This window comes from Chroicocephalus ridibundus, chromosome 1 (assembly GCF_963924245.1).
Source record: "Chroicocephalus ridibundus chromosome 1, bChrRid1.1, whole genome shotgun sequence".
In the NCBI taxonomy this organism is placed as follows: domain Eukaryota; kingdom Metazoa; phylum Chordata; class Aves; order Charadriiformes; family Laridae; genus Chroicocephalus; species Chroicocephalus ridibundus.
Window position 1 is genome coordinate 393,503 of NC_086284.1, and position 27,988 is coordinate 421,490.

Genomic DNA, 27,988 nt, shown 5'->3' on the forward strand with positions numbered 1-27,988 from the left:
GCGTTTTAATGTAAAGAGTACAAATATTTATGAATAAATGAGGTTTTATAGAAAAGAAAATATCTACCATGACATTGAAATCCATTAGATCGTGGGACCCTCTTCTAAGGCATGGCGGAGGCCTCAGCTGAAATGACAGATTCAAACTACCCAAAATATTTGCTGTGCAAGAGGTTAGTAATCCTGTAGTGGCAGAGTGGCAGATGAAGAGATCTGATTTTTTGATTCTTCTCTGTCTGATCTCGGTCGTCCCATTGTAGTCTTTTGAGCAGACTGTCATAAGAGTAAGCTGCACACCCAAATCAGAAATATAGACCCTACTAAGATGCTAATAATTTCTTATCCTTTCAAACTAAGGACATGACAAATTTTCTTTGCTTCTCATTGTCTTCGTATTAAAAATACCTTGATACAGACGAGGTATAGCAGGGGTAGATTTTGGGTAAAAGAATAAAAGTAGGTCTTCTTCTCGAAAGACATGATTTGTGAGATGATTATACGTCTGACAAGAGGTATCACCTTGTTTTTCCCCCAGTGACTAGAAGGCTTCTTGCTTAGTTTTATTTGCAAACAGCTGCAAGACTCAGCATGTGAAGAGAAGAACGTCATGGATGAGTATTCTGGGCTGGCTGCCCAAAACTTGTTATGATCATTACACATCTCTCACACAGTATGTGACGGTTTTCCCATCTTCATACGTGATTCTTTGTGTAAAAGGAGAGCTGAAAGGGCTATCTATAATTACACAACTCCAAGGCAAATAATAAAAAGTCAACAACAAAATTAGAAACCGATAGAAACATGAAATGACTTCTGGTTTCCTAACGCACTATGAGTAGTGCTATAATAATTGAGCTAGAAAAATTCTGAAAATAAATCCAGTAGTTAGCAATTCGTAAAATATGAAGCTGAGAGAAAACATGAAACTTTTGCACTCTCACTTCAGAGGTTATCCAAAGCCTGATCTCTCTGAATGGAGTACATTACCTCGTTAACATTGCCAAATGCATTCCGCTTGGGCTTATTATTTGCAAAGAAAAAGATTTTTTGGATTATGTGTTCTTTGTAATAATCTGCATAGTGTTTTTAAATGCTCCATTTTCAAGGCTTCTGCGAACTGTCATACGTAGTCTTCGTTGATGATTACGTTGTTGATATTTATGCTACTTCTTTCAGTGTCCCTGCTGCTGCCTGTACAGTGAAGGCTGCAATGGAAATCTGCCTCTTAACTTCTTCCCAGGCTTCATGTTGGTCAGCTTTGTTTTTAATGTCAAACATGGCATCATAGATCCCTGGGAATGATTCTCCTGCATACTTGTTATGGCTGCTTGGAGCAAAGATGACATGTCTGTGGGGAAGTTGGGGGAAAAAAATAACAATATTCTACATTAGGAAAATAAAACATATTATTTTCTGAATAAAACTAATCTGTTTCTGTATCATCAGTTAAATTCTTGACACTGAAGATCTAAATAAATAAGATTATTGTAGCAATAGTACCTACAATCTATGAAGCAAGAAAATAACATAAGCTAAATTATTCCATGTGAATTCCAGAACTTTATAGATAAGAAGAGTTGAGATAGAAGTTGACTAATGTATTCTCCTTTCCCTCATTTTAGATGAAATAGAGAGATAAAAAACCAGCCAGCTTCTTTTCTCACAGATATACACAATCTCCAACAGATACAGGCACGCTTTGAGGTAGGAAAGCTGATGCTTTAACAGAAGACTGTTCTCAACAGATTTTTAATCAGAAGCTACGAGGGGAACAAGGACTTTACATCGTAGAGTTCTCTTTCTACAGTTATTTTTTAGTGGAACTTTTCAGTGGAAAGATTCCTGTTCTGAATTATGCAGAGTGGTAGGAGGGCCAAAAAGCTAGACTTGGCTTGACTATTCTGCCTCTCAAACAACATTTACTTCTTGAACTGGATGAGAGAACTACTGAATTCACTTCACTGCTGTTGAAGTACTGCCCTCTACACTGTATTTGCTAGCATGACTGTTCTGCTACAATCAATCAAATTGTAGATACTTCAATTATACCCTATTTCACTTTCAAATCGTAGTAACGATCCTTTACCACTGAAATGACTTGAACTGAGTCCGGGGTGAAACTTTTAGATCTGTTTAGAAGCCCACAGAAATCAGTGGTAATAGGTTTACTGATCTGAATAGGCTTCCAACAAGACTTTTCCTCATTCTGCATAGTGTACCTCACTGAAGTTTTCCCTAATGTTGTCTTCCCTTTTCAATTTTATTTGTCCTGTTTAATCTACTTTTACCACGTTGAATAAAATCATTACAATTCCATTTAGAGACCTGTAAATCTTAAAGGAATTCTTATATGGTACTCAAGGCGGAAAGTGAAAAATAAGCCCTTCTTACCTATAGAATGGCCTGCCAGGTAATCCAAGGGGATCAATAAAAGCCCTTTCTAGAAACATGAGCTGATCATTTAGCGATCTGACAGCAAGTAGGCTAAAAAGAAAACGGAGGAATATGTTAGCTACAAAGTGTTTGGCCCACTCTCACCCCGTGCCTCCATGTACACAGCTCGGGATTTGTGAAGGACAGTAGATCCAGGATGTTGAACTTAAAGTGTAGGCCACGAGACAGCCCAAGTCAGATAACCTGCAAAACAGAATTATGCTGTTCTGTACTGTGAGACAGTCTGAAAGTCTCTTAAAGCTGTTTTTAAAGGCCAAGGAATAGTGTCAAAGAAGACAGAGACTTTCAGGCATTTTCTCTCATGTTGCACCTTATTCCTTTAGCTCGTTTTCATTAGGATGCTTAGGCAGACCATTCTCTTCTTTTGTACCACAGTTTTCTAAAGAACCTATTTTCCACAAGGCCAACCAGCTGCAAATTACTTCAATAAAATAATTTATTTTTATGTAAAACCACAACATCTGAGAAACAGGAACCTTGTGATGTTAGAATCATCTTTTGAATCATCCAAGAACCGTGTTTTTCCAACGTCAGATTGTAAATTCCCTAGAGCAGAGACCGTCTGTGTGCTTTGAATAGCTCTGAGCATACTACTGATGCTTAACAAATACAAGAACTGTGAAGAAGATTATACTGAATATATGTGGGTTTGGTAGTTTACATCCGAAGGAACTTATTGTAGCACTTCAAAGGCACTCACTAAGGAAAATGGTGACATTTATATCGCTGTAAGCCTGGAGTAACTACCATCAAGGAAACTTTTTCAAGTTTACATTGGTGTAAATGAAAATTGAAACTGGTTCGTTGGATTAAAGCTTAGATTTAGGCCATCCATCAATTAAACCATTTTGAAAATGCCACATACATGTCATATGTCATAAATGTCATATTTTACAGAAGAAATTTTTGTTAACTCATTTATCTTGAAAGTTGCTGCCATTAAAAAGATGGCTTTTATTCTCACTTAGTCTTCCATAAGGGTAAGCGTATGGCTAAATTATATTCTTCCCAAGAAATGTAACATACACATATGGATGTGTATGTTAACGGATAAAGGAATATGTTAATGTTAATGTTAATGTTAATGAATAAAAGGAAATGTGATTTCTCATTCTGGGCATGGCCTACAAAGAATAAATTAACAATTAAGTCAAGTGCCAATTAGACCCTTTGGCATAGGTGGTGCATAGAAATTTTGGGAAAGCTCATCAAAAAGCTTGCCACAACTACAATCACGGTACTTCATTGGTGTATTGTTTTTTTTCATTAAGTATTACCATTATCTTGAAAACTAGAGTGCTGGCAAAGGAAGAGCACAAGTCAACATTTGTTCTTTAATGGTAATCCAGTGACAAAATCCTAGGATGTGTTTCTACTTGGAGGGAGTTACACACCTGAGCTGGCTCTGCTCATGCTAACCAGCATTCTAGGCACATCCATGTACCATCCTGGCACTGCTCCTCAATTAAAACCTGACAAGAATTGACATTAATTACCTTGGACACTTTTCAAAGCTAATATGGCTAGATTCCCAGGCTCTGCAGTGTCTCTGATGTCCAGTAATTCAACATTTCTAGACTTTGTTTCCTAGAGTAACCAGATCCTTAGAGACAGGAACCCGTAAGGACCTATGAAACAAATGACTGACGTCATTTGTCGCCAAGGTTATTGGGGGGACTAAATGCAAGGGAAGACCATGCCCTCTGAGCCCAGAGGACTACATGGAGTATTTTACTGGAAGAAGAAAAAGAGTTAAACTTACTTATTGATATCTATTTGTTGCAGTCTCTCATGAAACCTAGCCGCAACTTCTGTAAAATTCTTCACAGCTGAAAACAGAGCATCTGGAGGGAGCAAGAAGGAAGCATTTAACTTCAAATTCTGAAGAAATCAAATTTCAAAATTCTTCAAATTTCAAAAAGCAAATTCTTCAAATTAAAGCTTTATCTTTCCCTGTGATCATGATCTGCCAATTCTCACTGAATAAAAATCAGATGACCCCCTATTCCTACATTAAAAACTATGTAATTCTGTGAAAATGTGCCTTGGAGACAATAGAAATCAGTATTGTTGTGAATACTGCTTATTGCTTGCTACCTAAAGAATGTACATAAATACCAAAAACTAGAGCATGTATTGCCAGAATCAGACTGTTTGGGTAGGTCTGAGATTTTATAAATCCCCAAACCTATGTTTTATTGGTATGTCCCTCCACACAAACATTTTTGAGAAAGTCTGAGTGTACGTGTCTATGTGTGTGTGCATGCACGCACACGTATCCGATATTGGTCATAAGCAGCCAAGTCCTAAACTGAATAGTATGTAATGTTGCCAATAAAATAAAGGCTTCTCAGGCAGGAGGCATATTGTGAATCCCTATAACATGAAATAATATTTCACATGCCAGCACAAGATCCCTATTGTTGCATAGGGATGAACCATTCCTGCGCGACCAAGCCCCGAGGCAAACTTCTCATGATGCTTGCGCTTCCCATCACATGCCCATAAACTGAAACAAGAGAACTTTTGACTGGAGATAACGAGAATAGTTTTAATCCTGAGAACAGTCAAGGACTGTGGTCCAGAGAGGTTCTGTAGTCTCTGTCCTTGGAGGTTTTCAAGACCAGATGGCATAAAGCTCTGAGCAACCTGGTCTGACCTCACAGCCGACCTGCCTTGGGCAGGTTCACCTAGAGACCTTCTGAGGTTCCTTCTAACATGTTATTATCCTATGATCAGTGTTGCACAGAGAACTACCCAACGCTTTTTTTTCAGGGACCAAGACAAAGATATTTTGTTGGCAACACTGGTGAACCGTGCACAGATCAAGAACATTCGACTCTAAGCGTTGGCAGTGGCATAGTCTCTAGACAGGCACGCTAGTGACAAAATATTCAAATTTCAAATTATTAGAGGGTGTGGCTCTTGTTTTATTTTCTGTTCATGCAGCACAAGGTAAATACCAGGTCACGACTAAGACATACATTGAGATAGAACATTGGTAGCATTAACAGAGGAAGAGTGTGATGAAAGACTGTACGTACCAAAGGATACATTGTATGTTGCCAGTTCCTCTTCATGGTTCCTTGACAAATTATAGATGATGTGAGCATAGGTGCTCACAGCTGATGCATAATCTCTACAGTCAAACGGAAGCACAACGGAGTTGGCCAATTCAAACACCAGCCCTCCCCGTACCTGAGCTACTGTCAGATGATTCTTGAAACTGGGATCATAAAACCTCTCCACAATTTCATAGGTTTCATAGACACTGTGGTAAACTGGATAGCTGCTATATTTTTCTACATTCTGAAACAAACCCAAACAAAACCATTACTCAGTTGTAACTTCCGCTTTGCTTGAAAACCTTTGCTGTGGGATTCAAGGCACTGTAGAGTTAAGTTTCAGGTCGCACTAATCCTATGCAGCCACTACAGACAGTCAAATGAGAAGAACTGCGCAGTGGTGGCTCTCTTAGATATCAACCTGTGGGAGATGAACAGTCATTTGGAGATGCCCCTCTCCACTGACCATGTGCAGAGCCTAAGAAGATAGCTAAGAACAGACACATAACCTTTAACCGGCTAAACAGAGGTGAGACTGCCCTGCCTCTCTTTGCTTGGATCTCAACAGTCGTTTCTCTTTGTGCCTTTGAATATGCCTCTTCAGAGGAAAAGGCCACATTGAGTAGATTGCTCCTCAAACATTTCTCAATTAGCCTCACCTCACAGTATGCTCCAGAGTCAAACCCATACTTTCCATAAAACACAAACCATTTTGAATTCAAAGCTCCATAAGTTATTACAAATCATTCAAAAGTCATCATAAGCCATTCATAAGCCTTCAAGAACCACAGGTAATTTTGAGCACATCCATGTACCCCGAGCAAAGTTCCTTTTGTCTGACTGACACCAAGTTGACCATTCCTATTTATTAAATATTTGTGTTGTAGTAGCACAGAGTTCTACTAATGAACTGGGACTCTACTCTGACACACTAAACTGAACTACTCCAAAAAGCTGGCAGTCTAAATGGCTCAATTACAGGTGACGTTATTCAGGCAGTTACAGGGGGGAGACAAAATTACTTAAGACACAGACTTACCCAATTTTTACTGTAGCGTGCTCTGCCTGAAGCAATGCCAAGACGTTGAAAAAAGACTTCAAAGTCATTGCCAGAACCCAGTTTATTTATTCTTTTAACAAGAAAGAGGAAAATTCCTTGAGCGACAATACTTAAAGTATAATTTTAGTTCACTTCCTAGTACTGTGGTAATTATTTATTCTGCAGTCGCAGTCACTAGTCTTTCCCTAGCACTCTCGTTTTATCAATATACCACGAATTGCCTGTGACCCCTACATTACATGCACCTCACCAACTGCATTCTCGGAGGAGCAGAGTCATCATTCTCAGGGGCAGAGAAATCAAACTCTCAAAAAAAGAATTTAACTCACTGTCTTTAATCATTGAGAAGACCCAATGACCTTCCTCTTATTGAACTTCCACTATCCGAAGCTCTCAACTCAGAGAAAACACAACTGTACTGGCATGGCTCCACGGAATAGAATCAGTCTTTGAGCTTCCATAGAGAAACTCTGGTAATTTTGAAGGACAGTGTTGTAAAACCTGTCTGATGTGCTCCCCAGCCACCCAAACTCAGAGGTGTTCCAGGAGGCTGGAGGCGAGTGCAAGGGAAAGCTGCTGTGATTAGCACCTTGTGTGCCTGCCGCTGGGTTGTGCATACAACCCTTATTTGTCTAAATCTCTGTAAACTACATAAGCACTTTACTTTTCATACATAAAGCTTCCTGTTCGTGCTACAAAGGCAGGTTCACAAAACTGTAGTACAATAGCGTATCAGCTGCAATCAATAAAACCCTGAAATTTTTACCAGCTGAGGATCACACCATTTCTTTTAGGAGCTCAGTTTTTCAAGTGGTATTTCTTTAAAAACCACACTCTGCAAGTTACAGTAACTTTTGGCATATCGTTTATTTTCTTTTGTCACTGACCTGGGGACGTCTTTGTATTCTCTTGATGGATTTTTTTTATACCAGCTCTCATAAAGAGTTTTTCCCTCAAACCCCTCATCAGGACTTGGTATCTAGAAAAAGTTTATTGTAAAAAAAGACAAAGGGTACAATTTCAAATGTTACCAATAATCAGGTAAAGTATACGGCTTAGGGCAATTAATAAGTCACAGTCTTAAGTCCCTTAACCTTTCTGCATTTCCACTGTAACATTTCAAATGCATAGCATTTTTCAGAGGAATAGTTTATTGGCTAAAAATAGGTAATTTTCAATGGAAGAAAACACAGGGAAATCAAAACATTTCAAGTCAATATCTACATTCTGATATTTCTTCATGAGATTTTCAGCCATTTAATTTAAATATCCAACATTAAAAAAAACCTCTCAAAACCAAAACTTTTTGTTTCACTTTGCCAGGAAATATCAAACAATTTTGTCTTGGTTTGATTCAAAATTGTTTCTACCATTTTAATTCACAAAAATTATTTTCATGGGTGCAGCAGTAACCTTAGAAGGGTAAAGCGTATAGTGCTTGGTGTTAATGTCATCATAGCTGCTACAGAGCTATCCATACCATAACCATCCTAAAGTTCATTCCTATCACCCTAACTACCTTCCAGATTACTGAGCAGGTTAAACAACGTGGGTATTTTATTTTTTCATCTTTCCTTTTTATTGGTCAGCTGCTGAGGTTTTATTATCTTTAATCTATTAAAGATTATTAATATCTATTCTATTATTAATATCTAAATCTACTATCTAAGAATCCGCAATAGAAATAAAAAATCAAACTAACATATTTGGTGTTTTGGTCATGAAGCTAACTGTTCATAGAACAGCGTTAACACTTTTTGCCACAGATTAACCTTGGATGGGATCACACAGGACCTCCTTCCCGATCAGCATTCTCTTCAGACATCAGCCACCAACAAGCTGCAATTACGCGCATTCTTCAGCCTTTGTCGCTGCTTCCCAGCTCCAGGATGGGTTATGAAACCATGTATACTGGTATTTAGGCCAACATTTGGTGCCCAAACTAAGACTTTGCTGACCTGACTTTCTGACTGTTCTGAATACCTGCACTTAGCACAGGTTACCACGGGAACTGCAGGTGATCTGCTCTTCTGCAGTTCAGGGCAGAAATATCTTTATCTGAGCACCTAATTTCAACAGAGTTAAATTTTATTTGTTGCTTTTCAATTGCCAGCAAATTATTACACTGAATTACTACATATCCTTTACCATTTACCATTACCATTTACCACCTACCATCCTGTACCAGTACAATGGCAGCTTCCAAGAGACAACAAATTAACAACCTTGGAAAAGACAGATGACTGAACATATACAAGCAGATGAAGACAGATCTAGTAGATTCACAGAATATATACAGTAGCTGAATGTACATTATATATATGTATATAAAACACCAACACAGAAAACTAATTAAATGTTCATGCTTTAATGCAGATGAACAGAAAAAAAAACCAACCAGAACTAAAAAGCCTTTTAGTGCCAGCCTCTAAGACTCACTCTCGAAGCAAGGAACATCTTACATCTAAGACGGTGAGGTTATTTCCTGAGAAAGGTCCCTACCTTTTAATTTTGTGTGCCACAAAAATATGTGTGAGAGCATTGTGTTCAGAGCCAGTGAAGCACATTGATCAAACCTGTCACATTATGCTAAAAACAACACTGTGGCAAGCCTTATTTCTTCCCCTGCCTAAAGGGAGTCAGAATCTCTCACTGCCATGGGCACCGTAGTAGTTGGACTGGGCAGCCAGGTTTGTGCTTGTTTCTGTCATCTGGCTCATGGCATTTTTTTATTCTTTTGTTCTTAGAAAGAATACTTTGATAGGAGGAGTGGAAAAATCCCCTAATCCTGAATAACTAATAATTTAAAGGTGTAAACTTGAAATCCCTTTGCTGCCCCTGGGAAAAAGCTCCAGTCACTTAACTATTGACTTACAAGGGGTACTGCAGTCAGAAAAGAAAGAAACATCTGACACTGTATTTTATACACAGAGCCCCATCCAGTAAGTGAGCACTGAACATGCTGGCTAGAAATTTCAAGCGGTATTACCTCTTTAGTAAGACTGTACACCAGTCTGTACATCAGTGGTGTGCAATCCACTCGTAGGGTGTAGTTTCCTGAAAAAAAGGAAAAATCATTTATTTGAAGAAGCAAGTTCTACTGATGCCATTATTTGTTAATAAGAAAGTGACTAGAGAACTACACTCTCTACAAGGAACAAGCTGATTCTCCCCGTAGAAGAGTTCTGGGATCTTGGCAGTGCATTTGGATTGGTGAAGATGAATTACAGCCCAGCTTTTGGGGCAACCTTAAGAGCTTTTCTTATGTCCCTATGTTTATTACGCATGTTCTAAGAGGAGAACCTGACTCTAAAGAGTTCCACAGAAATGCTGACAGGGATTCAACAGTTCTTGTCCCTCCCCATGACTTCCCAAATAGTGTAGCTACTGTAATGGACTTCTCCCCTGAAGCACCAGGAATATCTGAAGGATACTTTATGATTCTGGATCAGTTTCCCCCCACATCTACTCCCAGACTAATGCAACAACACTATCACATGGAAGCTTTTATGGATCTCCAAGCCAAAGTGCCTCCAAGTCACCTATATATACCATCACTACTCCGGTCAAAAACCAGTCAAAGCTATGTACCTTCGATGGAGGAATCTGCATTGATATACGCCACTCCTCGTGCTTGCAATACTTTGGCATTTTCCTATGAGAAGAAAAAGAGGAAGAAAATGCTGTGGAACACTTTTTTTTCCTAAGAACTATTTTCCCATCCACAGAAGTAAGAGCCGTTTCAGGGAAAGACATCACGTACTGCAGGGAAACATATATTCTTGGTAGTTCAAAAGGAAACTTATGAGTGTGTGTGCGTGAGTGTGTGTGAGTGCGTGTGTGTGTAAGGAAGAGAGAGGGAGGGAGGGACGAAGTGCTGCTTTCTGGTACAGACTTCTCAAGGATCTGCCACAGTGAAAGTTTCTCTTTGAACACTATTGGTTTACCTCAGCCCACTCTGTCGATCCTAACAAGCCAAATTCCTCTGCGTCCCAGCTTGCAAATATCACTGTTCTCCTTGGCCTCCATCCTGCAACAAAAGACCATGAAAACTGTATTCCAGAAATAAAGACTGCTTGTTACATGGTGACTAACATGACAACAAATGTCATTTGGGGGGAGTTCATCTTTTATCCCCATCTGTGGGGAAAGAGGTGTGTTTAAGGAACTTTAACACCAACTTTTTCACTATCTAATCTAATAATGGTTTGCTAATTTTGTAGCAATCTCACTTCTGCTTCAATATTGTGCCAAATAATGTATTCTTTTTCACTTCTCAGCTTTAACGGCAAGAAAATTTTCTAAAATTTAAAACTCTGAACAAGCAAAAATAATTGTTGAAGAAAAGCTTTTCTACTGGTTTTGCTCTGTCCAATTTAGTGGACGCTGCATACCAGTGTCTACTTTGACAGAAAAGTGTCTGACATCTTTTCATATCTATTACTGAACTTCTTCGACCTGTCTCACAAATGCTGGATTTCAAAACTTAAGGAATTCCCTGTAACTTTGACAGATCACCTTCAAAACAAAGATCTTTCACTTGAAGTGAAATCTGCATCCCATTTAAACTCAGGCCAAATGAAACACATTCTATTGCCCTGCCTCTGTAACCGCCCAAAGTTTTCTTTGAGGCTACTGGAATCTTCGTCTTTTGCTCCCTTGCATTCCAAGGGCAGTTTCCCCTAATACCCAATAAGTGGGAGGGAATGGAAAGAAAACTAAATGTCAATAGGTTTTAAGTGCAATGGTTAGGCAAAGAAAGCTCCTTTAGCATAGTACGTGAGCTGTCAGAGCTTCTTTGCGTGGGATGTGAGATAGGGAAATGGCATTTGCACTGACAGCAGCAGAAACTTGGTACAGCTGGCATTTGTTCTTATTCTAATGTAACTAGGCGTGAGGTATTTTTAACCGTTACCTCCTCCTATGTTTGCACAGCTCATTCTCTGCATTCCACAGACACGCTTTATATATTCTTGGGTCTGTCTCCAAACCACAGTCAAGTGCTGAGAGGGTTCTCGATGTTGCCTCGATGAAACTTTGATCAGTCCACCGCTGTATTGCTTTTACAGGGACACTGAAACATCCAGTCTGACCAGCCTCAAATACACAGCCATCAATTGTACTTAAATGTCATATTTATTTCAGTAGCCCCAATTTTGTGTTTTGTCTTCCTTTACGTGTACCTTCTCTTGAGTAGAAGTACCTCACAGATACGGAAGTTGTAACTGGAGCTAATTAACAACTGCAGAGCAGCGTGCTTATTCAAGAGATCAGAGATACAGCTGTTTAATTTTAAGCATGTGCTTAAATCCCAGAGAAATCAATAGGCACTGCTGAGAGCATTGATTTTGGTGTGCTTTATTCTTTCATTACATTACCTTTCCTTTTCAGTTTTCCAAAGCTCCTCACAATCTCGTGAACCACAGCTGCCCCACTCTGAGGATCAATGCCACCAAATACCCACGAGTCGCGGTGGCCTCCCAGGATGACATATCTGTCTAGAGAAATTAATGATGGAGGTTTACCTAGAAAAACTTTTTTCCTGCCATAGAAATGCTAATTGTAAGTAATTTCTAATTTTCCATGTAGGTATCAGGCAACAAAGCTTAACAGTTTATAATAACATGATAGGCAAAAGACATCTTAAATCTCCAAAGACGTTCTTCTGCATTTTCAGCCAGTGCTAAAGAATTTGTCAAACACAATAACTTGATCTCATAAAACCTAAAACCTCTTAAATTCCATGTTACTTCTGTTATTAGAAATACTGCACCTGTCCTCTAAAGATAGAAGCATCTTTCCATATTTTACAATAGTGTGCTTCATAGTGAAGTTGATCCACTAATTATATTATACAGCATGCCAACTCGCAACATTAAGGTGTGCTGAATGCAGTATTTCTCTGAATATATACATTGTCAATCATAAAAAGAGTTGTCCAATCACGATAGAGATGTGATTAATAAGGTGAAAGTCAGACTAGATCTCTGTGCTACCATAACATGGTTAAAGTTGTGTGTCAGGCAACAGGGAAGTGCTGCAGTTACAAGTTAAATGATGTTATCATCATCCTAAGGATGTCTGTATGTCTGGGCTTTCAGACTGTAAAATCACCCTGGTTACAAGAGAGTGTAAGACAGACAAAAAGTCAGTAGTGGTGGATGTGATGTCTTCAGACGGAATGCAAAATCCATTCCCCTGTGTTAGCAGGGAAGAATATCCACTTAAGAATATTCTTTCAATTGCGAAGTCACTTGCCTGAAGACAAATATTTCCATCTTGGTTATGACTCCCCATTGAAAATCAGCATTTACAGTGAAACTGCTGACATACCCTGAACCACACGAAAGCTGGTGCAATAAATATTTCAACTCCAATGATCATGTAGTGCAATATTTCAGAGAAAACTATGTTCTCCATTTCCCCCTTGTAACTATGAAGTGCGTGTAGAGGTCACTGGACGCTCGCATCACACTGAAGACAAATGACTTTACCTGGTTCCACTGTGCCTCTGATGGTACCGATCACATTGTAAATCCTCCTTACTTCGTTGTTGCTATGAATGTGCATTTTCACCTTTCTAGTGCATTGGGAAGAAAACCCAAAGAGAAAATCCACCAGATTAGATAAGAAAACATCTTGACGCCTTTCAAAAGTGTACAATATAAATTGTAAGGAAAGCATTTTGGCCAAATTTATCCTCCGTTAAACCAAAGTAAATCTGAAAAGATTTCAGTGTAGTTTTTTTCTGGATTTATACTTGTGCAATTGAGAACAGCTTTAGCCCTTGAAAGCTATGTATTGTTATTGATGTCAATAGGATTTACAAGGGTAACAGGCTCAGAACTCCAAATTCAAAGATTTTTTGCTAGCAGATAGTTTTTAAATTTGGAGAAGTGAAAGAAAAATGAAAACCATCTAATGTTAGAAAGATAAATAGTTCTCATCATCTAGAGGTTGGTGCAAATTAGAACTGACCCCAGCACAGGCAATATTGATGTGGCAGCTCAGGCAGCAGAAAATCAGACAACCTGAGTTGCAACAAGAGAATTTGTTTGTTTATCTACAACACGGCTGGAGGTGCAACAACTCATCCTCAAGGGCTGTCTGTATATTTTTCAGAAAGAATTTTTCATGTGGTATGACTAAGCCACAGGGAGGTCAAACGGTTCATATGAAGTCAGTACAATAGCTCAGCCAATATTGAAACACCTGGACTTTAGTCCTAGACTGTAATTACTAAATCAGGTTAAAAAAATCGGAAGCAATAAAAATGACATTGTAGTTAAAGCTTTTTTTTCTGGAAAACTTGACTCGTAGGTTAATACTGTTTTATATAAGGCAATAGGTAAGACCGGAAGCTGGACCTACATGAATTTTAAGAAGACAACAAATTCAGTTCTCAAAAAAATAATCAGTTTCATCAAATAGTTTGTCAAAGGTTAGATGCTTTTCAAATGTCACTGGTTAAAGACTATCTGGAAACTAAAGCAGTTCAGTCATATCCCTCCAATCGAGATGTACTTCTACTGAAGCTTTGCCGTGAGTGCAGTTCAGCCAAGGAAATGGTCATAATCAAAGGAATGACGCAAATAACCCCAACTACTCTACCTTTCGTCAAATTCTATTGCTCTACCTGTTCTTCTCTGATCCCAAGCATGCTTTCCTTATGAAACAAAACTGACCTTGTAGAATAATCTGTTGTGAAGGCAGGACCCACACTGTAAGATGCATTCAAATTTCCTTTCCAGCTACTATGCGGCGGTGCGTGTCCTCCCATATTACTATTATGAAAAAAAAATTATCATTATTAGCTACAGACATCTTACAATAGCACCAAACACGAATGAGGAACCAGGAATCACACTTTGTCAGGTCCCATGCACACCAGTCATCGTCTTTGTCTCATACAATTTATACTACAAGTTTCCACAGGAGAATAATCTGTCTTTTTAGCTACATTAATACTAATAAATTAACATAGAGGAATAGTCCTGGCCATTGAGATCAGGCTGGAATGGCCTACAGCTATCCTGTTAGCCTCCAAAGGTTTTGCATACAATCTGCCTCTTGCAAACGCTCCCTGGAATCTCCTGCTACGTTGAACTGGATTTGCTTTCGAATAAGCAGAGAGTAACTTGGGCCATTCTAACCGTTTAACAACATAGACAGTTTCTGTGCCTGGATACTGTTCGATCTGTCAGCACAGACAGAGTTGATGTGTTTCAAAGGTGTCTAAAACTGCAGAAATGTGACCAGTCCAAGCCACCTCTTCTTGTTCCATTGTCAAAGGTGAGATGTTTTTTTCTCAGTTAACAAAACTGGAAATGCAATAATTCAGTGGATCGCAATCACCCATACTTATTCACCTATTCTAAAGGATTTATATTTTTGACACGAACTTGTGAGAAACAAAAATATTAAAAAGTATGTTGGATGTTCTGGTTCTTATTGGGCAAAATATATTTATTGTAAATAAAAGCATGTCCTTTACTGCAAATGCATATTTTAGTCAAGCTTTACTCCACAGAACACTTCAGCATGTCTTTAAGTCCTTGGTTTATTTTCTTACATAAAAATGTGATAGCAGGAATAACCAGAAGTTATGATTTCTCAAGACAAAAGTTAAAAAAAAGACAGTATTTTTAGAGGATTTAGATTTCATTTCTAATTATGAAAACCAATTTCTAGAATTATTTACAAGTTATTGAAGAGAAATATCTAGCTACCTCATATTTATATATATTATTCTGCTCTACCACTACCAGTTGGCAGTGGAAAAAAGAGTTTTTTAACTTATACCTTTATCATTATGAACAGTTATCCTCATAACAGAGATGACCATAAAGCTTTAAAGAAAAGACAGTTTGGACATATATTAGTCCGTAAAAGCTTGGGAGGAAATAGGAAAAACACTAGAACAGTGCTAATGAACATCAGGTATGCAAAGACACAAATATAGTAAAATTCTGCCTCATATAAAAATATCTAGCTTTAATACTTCAGAGGAAACCTGCACTGAGAGACAAGATAGAATTAATTTTTTTTTTACTCCGTATTCAAACAGAGGCATCAAACAGAGCAGAATGATTGCTCATGTGATTTAGATGTAAAATTCCTACACAAATACACACGCAAGATTAAATTCACTTATTGCCCTAAACACTTACGCGCGGTGCTGTTGCCAGCCCAGGCGTTTCCTGCTCTGTACCTCTGCAGTTGACAAAGATGATTATTGCTACATTTTTAGGGGAACGATACACTTGACAACTCAATCACATCTTAGTTTTTTCAGAGAACTTCTTTGGTTTGTTGAGATAATTACGAATTCTAATGCTGCCCGCTGGCAAGCTGGTAGCCTGTCGTCATGTCACTTGCATGTTTTGTAAGCACACTCAGCTACATGTCTACTAAATCCCCCATAACACTCCAGAGTTTCCTCAGTGTCCTTATATTAGTTTGCTAGCATCGCTTCATATTTCTGCAGCACAATACACCTGATGAGAGAAAGCACACGCCTTCATCTAACGGAGGACAGTGTAGATACTGTCCTATCAAACACACACGGCAAGCATTTCCCTGGACAAATGAATGACTTAATTTGCGGTCTTTTTCACAGGATGGGTATCATGCCATCCTCAAAACTTATGCCTTTATTCAAACTGAGAGGCACTTTATAACTTCAGTATACCTGACTGATCATGATATATTGCAAATGATCCTGATATGACATCATTGCAAACGATATCTGATATGTAGTAATAGACAACATGTTTGCCTTCTATGGAGGACCTAATGGGAAACACACACTATTTCAACAGCTACGACAGAAGCACAGTGCAAGTCTTCTCCCTGTCTTTTCAAATACTCTCATAACTTTCAAAAAACAGTCTGCTTAAAATTCTTCATGTCTCCAGTACACTTACCGCAGCAATGACTCAGCATCATGATAGCCAATGGGATGAACTGGAATTTTTGGGAGACCTACAGCACTGTCTTTGTCTAATCGATAGGTGTATTCTGAAAGCAAAAGACAGTTATTTTCATATTTACAACTCTCAGAAGGAATCTGTACAATTCATAGCACAGTCCTAACACTGGAGTCAGGGATAATCATTTCACTTTCCTCAAAGTCAGGCTGACAGTTCTTCAGTGATTTCCTTCTTTATCAACATGTTTTCAGAGAAACACTAAAAATGTTCTCCAATAGTGTCTTCAGTCATGCATTTAGAGCGTTAGGTGAAGGTGATGAACCAGTGGGAAACAGTCATCTTCTCAGGAGCCTCAGCTGCAGCCAGGTGACGAGTCCCAGTATGAAAGATCTCCGCGTTGCCAGTGGGGGCTCTTGTGGAGGGAAAGCAGCCCAAATCCTGCAGAACAGGAAACTACAGAAGCAAAGCAACCTGTGGGCTGTGTAGGCTGGCTCCTTGCTGACTGACTGATGAGAAACAGGAAGAGAAGACTAGGGCTTCAGCTGTCCAACGCTTGTGTCACGATCTCTGGGCTAACTTGGGTATGTCTGTGAAGTTAAGCAGACCAGCACTGCACTGTGTAACTCCCTTAACATACCCTCGCTTTCTCTGATGCACCTTTTGCAGAAGTGGCCTACTGATGTGAAGCCCAATCTGCCTCTTCTGAGCAACAGAAAGACCAAGAAAAAATGTGGTTTTTTCCAAGGGAACGAACATCCCCATTACCTTCCCATCCCTTCCTGAAAGCAGACCCTCAGAGTATGACTTCTTCAGTGTCACTCACCTTTTGCAGGATAACCTGGTGTCAGAGGATCCCCTGCCCCGTTCAGGTTTAACACATTCCCACGCTGGGCTCCTCCGCCTGGAAGGTTCCAGCCGTTTGGATAGGGATCTACTCCTGGGGCGCAGTAGTCAGCAGGGTCAGAGTACAGAATAACTCCCTTGGCACCTGCCAGTTCAGCATTCTTCACCTGCAAAGCACATCTCCGGTCCCTATCCAGTCCTTTATAGCTTCACACAAGAGTTCAAGGGGCAAAAGAAAGTCGTATAAATTACAGTGATTATTCCTCAGGGCCTTTTACAGTGCCTGGGCTAAGTAAAGGGCCCATTACTGTCTCATAGCAAAAATTTCCTGAAAATATATATGTGGATATCAGGTTCCATAAGAAAGTAAAAGGTTTTCTGTTGCTCTGCATTTTAGTTAGGAGATAACTGCATTAACGTGGAACGCATCCTTCACACTACTACTACATAACCTGAGTTTATATTCTGTCATCCAGACAAATACAATCAACTGACTATCGAAAGGTACCCATCAGGGATGGAAAAAGCTGTATCACATGGATGCAATCTTATCTTTCAGTTAGTCATGTATTTACCTTGTTTACCTAAACGATCTCCTGAGATACCTCAGGCTTCAGACTACACAGAAACATTATTATTGGAGAGCTTGAAACTGTCTTTGGCTGTGAACAAGCCTAACTCCAAAGGGGCCTCTTCACGAGGCTTAGGTTTATTACAGCAGAAGCACGGACCTGCACGCTATTTTGGTTTTTAAAAGTGTTCTCACACGACTTTATTATTGTATAATCCTGGCTGGTAGAGAGTGAAAGAAAATATATGTCATTCTGACATCCCAATCTGTTTTGCCACTAGATAAGACAATGATGTATAGTGACTGAGTGACAACTAATCCTCAACAGTTTTAAATTTGCATATTTTAATTCAGAAACACTATAGCTTTTTTTCAGGAAATACAGTACTTGCCTTAATCCTCTATCCTATTCTTGCATACCATTCGGAAGTTGGAAAATCACAGTACAGTTCTCCAGATTTTATACAAGCTACCGAATTCTTCAGTATATAAACAGTCATTAGAAATGAATGAACAGATCATCCCTTTGTGTCAATGAGGGCATGTAATTTCTAAACCACAGGACAACTGCCCCTCTAGATACTAATAACTCTGAGGTGTTTGTATTTAATTTTAATAGAAGATTCATAGCCAGCAATACCTTCTTCAATTTTTAAGTCTTTTCCATTCAGATAGTATCTTTAAGAGTGGTAAACAATTTAGTGAAAATATTGTCTGAGCTAGAGTGTGAGTTACATGTCACTTTTCACTGGTGTGTGTACGTACGTATGTAAACCAGTGAGTTACCCACTTAAAAGCTCACAGGAGATTACCCAAGAGCATATAATAAGAGCTGGCATTCCAGCGAGGAGATTCAGTGTTTGATACCCTTAGGTAACTGAAAAATGCAAACTATAGTCCTGCCACAATTAGGGTCAAACTAATTTTTGTACAAGAGCCAAACACATTTAAATAACTTGAGCATAAGTATGCACATGATTATGTACTTTCCTATCAGGCCATGGAAACATGCAGAAATTTGTAGCTTAAAAATATTTATATGATAGGGACATTGAATAAACACATATAGAATTTAAAATAACCTCCGTATAGTTACAGTCTCTGCCTGGTGTACAGAAACCACTATGAAGAAACATAATATAGGCATCTTAAGGCACAGATGAACCAATAGGGAAGAACAGCCCAGTTCAGAGCTACAGTGCGCTTCCCAAGAATGTTAGTAATATTTTGGAACTCTTTCTAGTATGCAAATACGGAACATTTTCCAACTTATTAACTTTTATCCTATAGATGTATTATATGCGTATTAAATATATACTTTATGTCTTCTAAGAAAGAACCATCTTTGAGCACAGCGCTATGAAAAACCGTTAGGCTAAATTTTCCAGAACACTTTAGTAAGTGTTTCAGTCTCGTGAAATCAACTGAAGGACAGCACAAGTAACGTTTTCACAGAGAGGCATTACCTTATTTCCTCTGAAGATCTTCCCATATCTGGCAATAACAATCTTTCCTGTACAGTTAATTCCCATTTCACGCTCTAGCTTAAAGAAGTCCTCGGTGCGGCCATAATTCACATACACTAACTCACCCTGATCGGAAGAGGTAGAATTTGAAACAAGAATGTCAATGAGCATGTCAAAAGGAGGATGTGATCTAGTAAGAGAATCAGATGGGAACAACGACCTCTGGGACTGGCTCTGGTACGAATTCTTTTTTGATCATGAGACGATTAGGTAGGCAAGTGACTTCTAACGAGTTTATAGACTCCTACCATCCAAAGCTGCCAGACTCTGTCCTTAACGGAGAGTTAAGATAGGACTGCTGAAACAGAAACTTCGAGTAAGCACTCAGAGTGCAGCAATTACTTCTCTTCGTAGTCTGTTTAAGCTGTAGTCCGTCTTGGACAGATGGAGGTAATTCAGACCCAGAGGCCACAGTAAATATTTTATGCAGTAAACTAAATGATGCCAATATCCTATGAAATTCTCAGGACTCGATTATCATTCAATACAGCAGAAGCTACAGGACTGTCAAAATAAATACAACTTGCACATGAAAAAAGTATTCTTCACGATTGTGTTTCAAGCCTGTTATTCAGTACTTGATGCCTGATTCATCTTCCTTAATGTCAGTTACCTAAAGGTTGTGTGCATTGTCTAAGAAGGTCCTGTAGTGCACTCCATAGCCAATGAAGAGCTGGGAAGTCCTCTGAAAACTCACCCTTTCCAGGAGAACTCACCTCAATCCTGTTTCAAACACCTATTTTAGGAAGGAATAAACTGCCCTCTGGATATACCTCTCCTTGATTACACCTGAAAGACTGTTTTAGAGAAAATGCCTATAATAAGCCTCAAAGACTGATTAAGGGAAAATGCCTTTGATACCAGACAACTAAAATTAGGTGACAGGACACTTTTCCTTAGTGCATTTCTCCATATCACCAGAGACCTCCAGAGAGATCTTCAATTTAATTTCAAAAAGGTATAAACTTAAATCTCTTATACCGATAAAAATCGCTGACTAGATATTCAGGCGGTCTCACATTAAGAGCATTCAAATGTTACCATATATAGTCTCATATAACAGATTCTGGTCCTCTGTGTTCAGAGAATAATTCAAAAACACAAGGATTATTCTTGGGGAGGTTTTTCTGAATTTATGGAGTAGTTTTCCTTCTCAGTAAAGTCAAGTATAGCTCTATAGAAGTAGAGCTCTCAAGCTCTAAGTAAGTAAGCAAGTAAGTAAGCAAGCTCTACTTACTTAGAAGTATAGCTCTCAAGAACTTTGATCCATTTCTACCGCTTTCCAGGAAGTTGCCTACTTGCGAGACTACAGTTAGCCTGTGATGCGGGTACTTTACATCCTTCTCCCTTCATTGAACTCGGAGCTTTACGCAGGAATTGTTCGCAAAATTAATGAGGAGAAAGAGAACCTGAACTTGGCAAGTTCCAAATATCTCTCTCCGTAGCTTAGTTCTGGTTTTTTACAGAATGCCTTTTAACACAAAATACATGAACAGGCCTGGGAGAATTCAGAAGAGCCCTGAACGCACTGAGTATTCCCACTGCTGAGCTATATACATGCTCCCTCTTTGCAGCACACGTGCAGACAGCTGCTCACTGGAGAATGCTATTGCTAACAGCGCTAGCTAGGAACCTGGAGCTTTTGTCAAAGTTTTATGCAATAAGGTGAATATAAGCATCACATTTTGAAAAGACAATCTGTCTTTTCTTTTTTTTTTTCAGAAACAATGTTCTTACATCTAATTAAAATAAAATCATTTTCTAAAGAAGAAAGATGCAGCTTTCAGAATTTGTTTTTATTATTTCCATGACTTCACTTTTATTATTTCCCATATCCCATCACTCTCTCTCCAGAAATCAAATAAAGTGGTGAAGTTATTCTGCTTTCTTTGGGGCTATTATGTTATAACACAGTGCCAGAATCCGTGAATTTTACCTTACGTTACTGCAATTCTTGAAATACTCTAAGCTGTCATATCCTAGGGTACAGACTATCTGCTCGGTTCTCCAGCTTCCTTTGAGTATCTGAGGCAAATGAATACAGAATACCTTTTGTTTTCTGGACTTGCGCAGCTTATTAACAAACTTCAGGAAGCACATGACTCTAATACCGGGCTGTGTGAGTAAAAGCCTTGTTAGCAGGTTTCAAAGTCAGATCCAACTTTAAAGCAGAGACTGGACCAGATGACCTCCAGAGGGCCCTGCCAACCTACGTTATTCTATGTATAGAACGTATAGACAGGAAAGATGCTGAGAACAACAACAAAAATTTCTAATCTTACAAAATATTAATTGAAACCACTAATGATCACGGGATAGAAAGCTCCTGTTACACAGGACAGCTTTATAAAAGCAAGCCTGCCAGCTGGTACAAGATAGAAAAGATTAGTGTTAAACTCCAATCACAGCAACACTTTTACCGCCAGCTAGAAATGCTAGCAAAAGCCCTTTTCAAGCATACCGTACACTGTGCAGTTATACCTGTCAGTGTGAGCCTTGGGCAAGCAGCATTTTGAAAATTAGATTGTTCACTTGGCTCCATAAATGTAACAGTCTTATTTGTTCATCAAGATGGGAAACAATGGTGCATAGCCACAGAAATATCAGGAGAAGCTTATAGCAGCTTACAACATTAAATTATTTTATTTTACCATATTTTTTTTAAAAAAGGTAAAAATAAAATCCAGTTCTGTCTCAAACTAGAGAAAAAAAATCAAACACGTATGGGTGCTCAATTTGAACATTGCTCCATTGCAAAACTTCCACGAACATCAGAGCTACGACATTTTTCCTACTGGTGACATGTCAGGTTTTGAACTAAAGCCTAAGACCCAGGAACTTCACGTTATTCTGTACCCCTCTGTGCTATGCTACGCTACACTACGCTATCATATTCCATCTTTTCTATTTCTGTCTCTATTTCTATTTCTACTCCTGTTCCTACTTCTCTTTCTATTTCTCTTCCCACTTCCATTTCTTTTACTATTCTACGGTGTTACCTCAGGCATTCCTTGGGCTGAAAACGCACTGTAGGGTGGCACCACATTTCTAACAGCCTCATATCCTGGAGGAGGAGGTTCAGATAAGGATGTATTGAAAATCTAGTGGCAAAGAAGAAAAGAAAAAAAAGTAAACCAGGCAACATGGAAAAGAAGTACTGCCTATTCAGGCACATTTCACATGCATTTGCAGTTTAAAAGCCTCTAGTTTTAGAACTCCAAATGAGGAGTGGCAACAACTTTCGCTAGCACCGAGCATCCTTTTCAGCATGCAGGCTCAATGTGTGATCTTGCAAATCCCATCTCCACTCTTCACGCAGAATCCTGCTTAAATGAATACAAGGTCCCTTAAGGTGGTCTCAGGACTGCAGAAAAGAGCAGGTTAGATCATAATGGCAAAAAACGCTTGTGTCCTGCTCATCCCTGGAGCTTCTATGAGCACTACAGCTGCTCCGTAATGAAGTGATGTTACTTGTGACAGTCCATCTCGAGGCCTAAACTCTAATCTTCAAGAAACTGAATTTAGCACAATTACCAATACTGTATAATGAATCAATGCAACTAACGATGCTGACCACGGCTGCTTTCCTCTTTCTAAATAACAGAACAATTTTAAAATAATTTCATTACATAAAGTCATTCTCTCACATAATTCTACTTTAATCCATAGATGTCAGTATGCTGTAAGGATCAGGGTAATTATTAGTATTCCTAGCGCATGCATTAAGAAACAAAGATTCAAAATACAAAAGCAAACGGGAACCCCTCGTTTCCATAGCTTTGGACCAGGCCCAACACCACTAGCAGCGCAGAGAGCTTTCCTTCCCAGGCTTCGCAGGTGTATGAAGGTGATTTTGTTCCCTAGCTGCGGAAACTGGTGTTTTCTGTACCTCATTTCCATGCTCATCAGTTATTGAGATGTAGTTGGGCTTGGTGTCATCGGGGTAAGAGAGCAAGACATCATAATGAACCAACTGAACAGAATCCAAACCAAACTCCTTCCACTCAGCTTGGACTTGCTGCGCCAGATGCAGATTCTCCTTTGTTCCTGCTAGGTGAGGAAGCCGTGTAAAATTGCTAGAGAAAAAGAAGCAAGAAGTCAGGATCAGGCATTGCAGCTCATAATCAGAACTCCTCTTAGCCTAGCTGGAAATAAACCCATTAAAGATGATCAGACGTATACAGGCTAAATAAGGACCTACACTCCTCTGTATCCATGAGTCTTACATATCTTATCCATGTCTTATACATAAATTAACAGGTTTCAGTCTGACCTGAGCTACCACAGGTGTTTGTATCTTCCTCGCAGCTGTGGGGTCTTGTCCTCGCTTTGCTCTTTGTCTTCCGGGTGACCTTAAGCCAATCACTCCTATGCATAATGAGACTGACCCTCCTCGTGAAGTGATAAAAGAATTGGGTAGAATTATCTTTGCGTATTTAATTTAGAAATGTGCATAATTAGTCTGATCCCTACTTTTAATTAACTGGATATTCTCCTTGGGTCCTACTATTTTCATTAATTTTGGCACAAATACCAATTCATCTAAAAGTTCACTCTGCGTGTGTCTTGCTGGCAAATAAGAGAGAGTGAGTTCACAGTGGCTTACCAACAAGGAACAGAAAAACTCAACAACTTGTGACTGAAGAGAAAAAGTCATCCCATGTGAATAACAAACAGTGAAAGATAACATAAATAATGAACAGCCCATTGCCTGGAAAAAAAACAAAAACAAAAATTGTCCTGACCATTGTGAAAGCCTAGTGGTAAAATGAGATGAAGAAACTCCCAGGTGAATGAAGTTGTCATCACAATGCCCTCATCTTGTCATTTGACCATGCCATCAACATGCCACAGAAACATGTGTCGCACCAGATGGTGTTAATGAAGGAAATTGGATCTTCAATAAGGAAGGGGTGTAAGGTTGGGAAAAATTTGAATTTTTTAGTTCCAGTGAGAACAAAGACATCAAATAAAGCATTTTGGAAGAACTATACACTTCTGCTTTTGTAACAAATGCTGCTAGATAAAACCATGTTCCTTTGATAACGTAAACATCCAGCACCAACACTGTAGTAAAAGTCCCTGCTACAGTGACAGTACCCTTTTCTGGATGACATACTGAACCAAGAGCACACTTACGTGCTATTGTTAGAGCCAATGGCTGTTTTCTGTATGAGTCTGGAATGTTTAAGTCTCACATTTTCATTAAAATTTGACTTATGGAATAACATTCTCTTACATTATATTCCCATTTAACTGAAGATTGTGTTTTTCTTCATTTCCTCTTCTAATCTGTTGACTGCCTGTACTGGTAGTTCTGAGCAGGGACTAAGTATCTGCCATATTTCACCACAGAACTGGACACAGGACAGTAAATGAAGTACGACATTTCCTGTTGGCATGAAGACAGGGAGTTAAGAGGGCAGAAAGCAGTCCTTTTACAGAGCTGTTTAAGAACAGTTGACTTTTGGGGAGCCAAATCACAGGTTAGGACTGTTAAAAAATCCTAAATCTTCAGGTTTTGATGTTTATATAGTCCAGGACACGGCCGTTATGTAGTAAAGAGAATGTACTTTCCATCTAATTTATTTGCAACAGTTTGTGGCAAGTGCACTTAAAGTGAAACGAGTGGGATTGCCACAATCTTATAAACCAAAAATGTTTTTTCAATTATTTAGTTTTGTAGCAAGACAGAAGTTCATGCTGTTTAATCAGGCTGGTAATTTAAGGCAAACCTGAATTTGTTGATTGCTCCTAAAATAACTGATACTCTAACACTTTCTTTACACAGACAGTAAATTTCTATCCATAAACTATGACTTCTGGTCCATTACTGACTGGAATAAATACAGCTCTTAACAAATACTACACTCTCCTAGGAGAAAAATAATCTCTTTACAAGACCCCTAAAATAAACAAATAATAGTGTATCAGCGTCCTTGTAGTTCAGGCTTCTAAGTTACAGAAACTAAGAAATAAATTACAGTAATTAAACTGTAATAGATTAAAAAAATCTGTATTATCATCTTCCATTGCTTTGAATTTTCAGGAACACATGTTAGCAGCTTTGCTTTTAGGATTTAATAAAAGAAGTAAGGGTACATTTAAAATCAAGTAATTTAAGTACTAAAGGGTAGATGAGATGACAAAATTAGTGGTAAAAAAACACGGTGTCAAAAAAGACTCTAAAGCTTTAAGACTATGAGCTTTATTATGAGCAGTGTAACGTACCGCCAGCTGACTAGCTGGTATCTACTATGTCTGCTCCAGCTATTCATTGCGCAGACAGAAAGAGCCTGGAAACGTATCCTTCTTCATGAAAGTGAGTACAAGGCTGGAACGGCCACGCATTAACACATAAATTTGGTCACAACATGACAAAGTGTGAAGGGAGAGTAGAGAGTAGCAATACAGTATTAAGGCCTAAGCTGTAGGAAGAACCAAAGGCTTCAACACTGGCATGATTTTCTTCTCTCTTACACTGCTGTAATCTGCTGTTTTCTATTTAATCTCTCCTGATTTAAATTCATCCATACAGCCTAATCTGAGGTGAACTTTTTTCCATAAAAATCAATGTAAGATAAACTTTGTTGTAGACTGAAAAAGGACACGTAAGAGAAAAGCTGAACTTCTACATTGTACAAGCACTCACCAAGGGCTGAGCACGAGCTTGGCCAATTTTTAACTACTTTAACCACTGAGACAATCAAAACCACTGTTTTGTCCATCACAGCTCACTGGGACACATGAGATAAAATCTACGTCCGAGAACCTGTACACCCTCGTCTGTCTGGTGGCATCCTTGCACTGCTTCCTGCTTGGATTTTCTTTTCTTTTGACTGATTAGTCTAGATATTGCTTACTAAAGAAACTGCTTGATGTTTTCAGCTTTCATTTCGGCCGTAAACGTTGCCTTCATCTCCTCATAAGGACTCACAGATGTCTTCTTTTCTGTGGGTTTTGCAAACCAGCCTGTACAACACACCAAAACACAATAGTAAGAACACCAGAGCAATCTTACCATGACACACACCATCCCTCTTTGGTTTCACCACAAGATTGTCACTGTGTATTTTACCACTGTTTTTATCTCAGCACAGACAAGCAGCCACAATCTACTGCAGGCTGCACAGCGACGGCAGCAGCAGTTGCCCTCACGTGAAGAGAACTTCTTTACCTAGGTAGATACTGAGGGGAATAAAATACTATATTCATCACAGTTATTTTACTGTACATTCTAAGGAGACTTCTCTTTCTTTAGCACCAGAACATCATTCTGTCAGTCCTATCAGTCAGCTCAGCAGTAAGGCAGCAGCCTTACAAAAAAGCACAGCAACACAGCCAGCCTTTGTAAGGAACAGATGTCTTGTAACTCCTTTCTCACTCTCTGGTCTGTCTGGCTCTTATTCTGGAATTTCTCCCTTACTGTGCAGGCATTACCAGAGTAAGCGATGAGAGGAACACCTGGCTAGGAAGAAAGTGTTTCTGACATCTGTTTTTTGCTTTTAAGTCAGAGTTGGGACATGGTGAGTGCAAACGCAGCGGCGGGTACATGGGCAGTGCAAATCAGCGAACCATCGGGGAGCCGAGGGCGGGTGACAGGCTGGCACCGGCGAGGCACCGGTCACTGGCATAGCGGAAGTGTGCCACATGAAATGTGCCACTTCTCTTTCGGCATGAAGAGAGCGATTCAGTCAGGGCTTCCCGATGGCACGAACCCCAAGGACATACCAAAGGGCGTTTCAAAATACAAGTGGCTCTTTTGTTTTCCTTCCTCCCCTCAGCTGGCCCTGAGCCATCTGCGAACCAAAAGGGAGGGAAAACCTCTTGTGGCAGCAACCCGCAGCCCTGCCTGCTTGGGCCGAGGTGGCACATGAAATTAAAGCCTCTTTCACCCCTCCTGTCAGCGCTCCTCCAGCCCCGTATGTGTCTTCCCGCCGTTCTGGTTTGGGCCCGTGCAGTCTCACGGCAGAGGGCTCTGTCCCCTCCTCACAAACCCAGAGCCTCTTCTGGGCAGAACTACTTTATTTAAAAGGAAATCGAAAACCCAGCCGAAAAAGACACTCTCGACTGAAGACCCCTTCTCTTGCGGAGGAGTCAGGAGTCCCTGGAGGGGTCGGTGGCTGGCCCGGACCGGCCTGAGAGATTATGAGGGAAGGAGGGAGGGAGGGAAGGGGGGAGGGAGGGAGTGTCGGCCGGGCCGAGTACGGACCCACCTCGGGCACCCCTGGCACAAAGCCGCGGGCGCTGGAAGCCGCCTGCTCCTTCCCCCCACCCGGCCCTTCCTCAGCCCGGCTCCGAGCCACCTCCCCCGGCTGGAAGGGCCGAGGGTGGCCGGGAGAGCCCCCCCGCCCCCGATGCGAAGGGGGGTTAAGTCCGCACTGTCCCGATAAGGAACCCGAGGAGGAATAGCCCCGCCGCTGCTCCCAGGACGACAGCCCAGAAGCGGCCGCTAGCTGCCCTGGGGCCGGCCGGCTCCCTGGCAGCGCCGAGCGACGTCCACATGGCTGCCGGCCCCCTCCCCACCGCTCCCGGCA

General features: G+C 39.9%; 1 protein-coding gene across 2 annotated transcripts; it reads right to left on the minus strand.

The window, feature by feature from the left end:
* Window positions 1-27,981, minus strand: LOC134511324 (putative N-acetylated-alpha-linked acidic dipeptidase). Of its 2 annotated transcripts, XM_063325091.1 has the most exons (19): window positions 27,841-27,981; window positions 26,315-26,425; window positions 23,341-23,527; window positions 22,451-22,552; window positions 19,392-19,517; window positions 17,335-17,521; window positions 16,506-16,599; window positions 14,265-14,363; window positions 13,074-13,159; window positions 11,958-12,077; window positions 10,527-10,609; window positions 10,171-10,234; window positions 9,569-9,636; window positions 7,467-7,558; window positions 6,559-6,649; window positions 5,499-5,763; window positions 4,217-4,298; window positions 2,392-2,484; window positions 1-1,348 (listed from the first exon to the last, which is right to left on the minus strand). In XM_063325091.1, exons 1-19 carry the CDS (start codon window positions 27,954-27,956, stop codon window positions 1,159-1,161), a joined length of 2,256 nt encoding a protein of 751 aa, XP_063181161.1. In that variant the 5' UTR covers window positions 27,957-27,981; the 3' UTR covers window positions 1-1,158. The 2 variants fall into 2 exon arrangements, with proteins under 2 accessions (XP_063181161.1, XP_063181153.1); XM_063325083.1 differs by lacking the exon at window positions 27,841-27,981 and having other exon boundaries at window positions 26,315-26,487.
* Window positions 27,982-27,988: the final 7 nt, after the last annotated feature.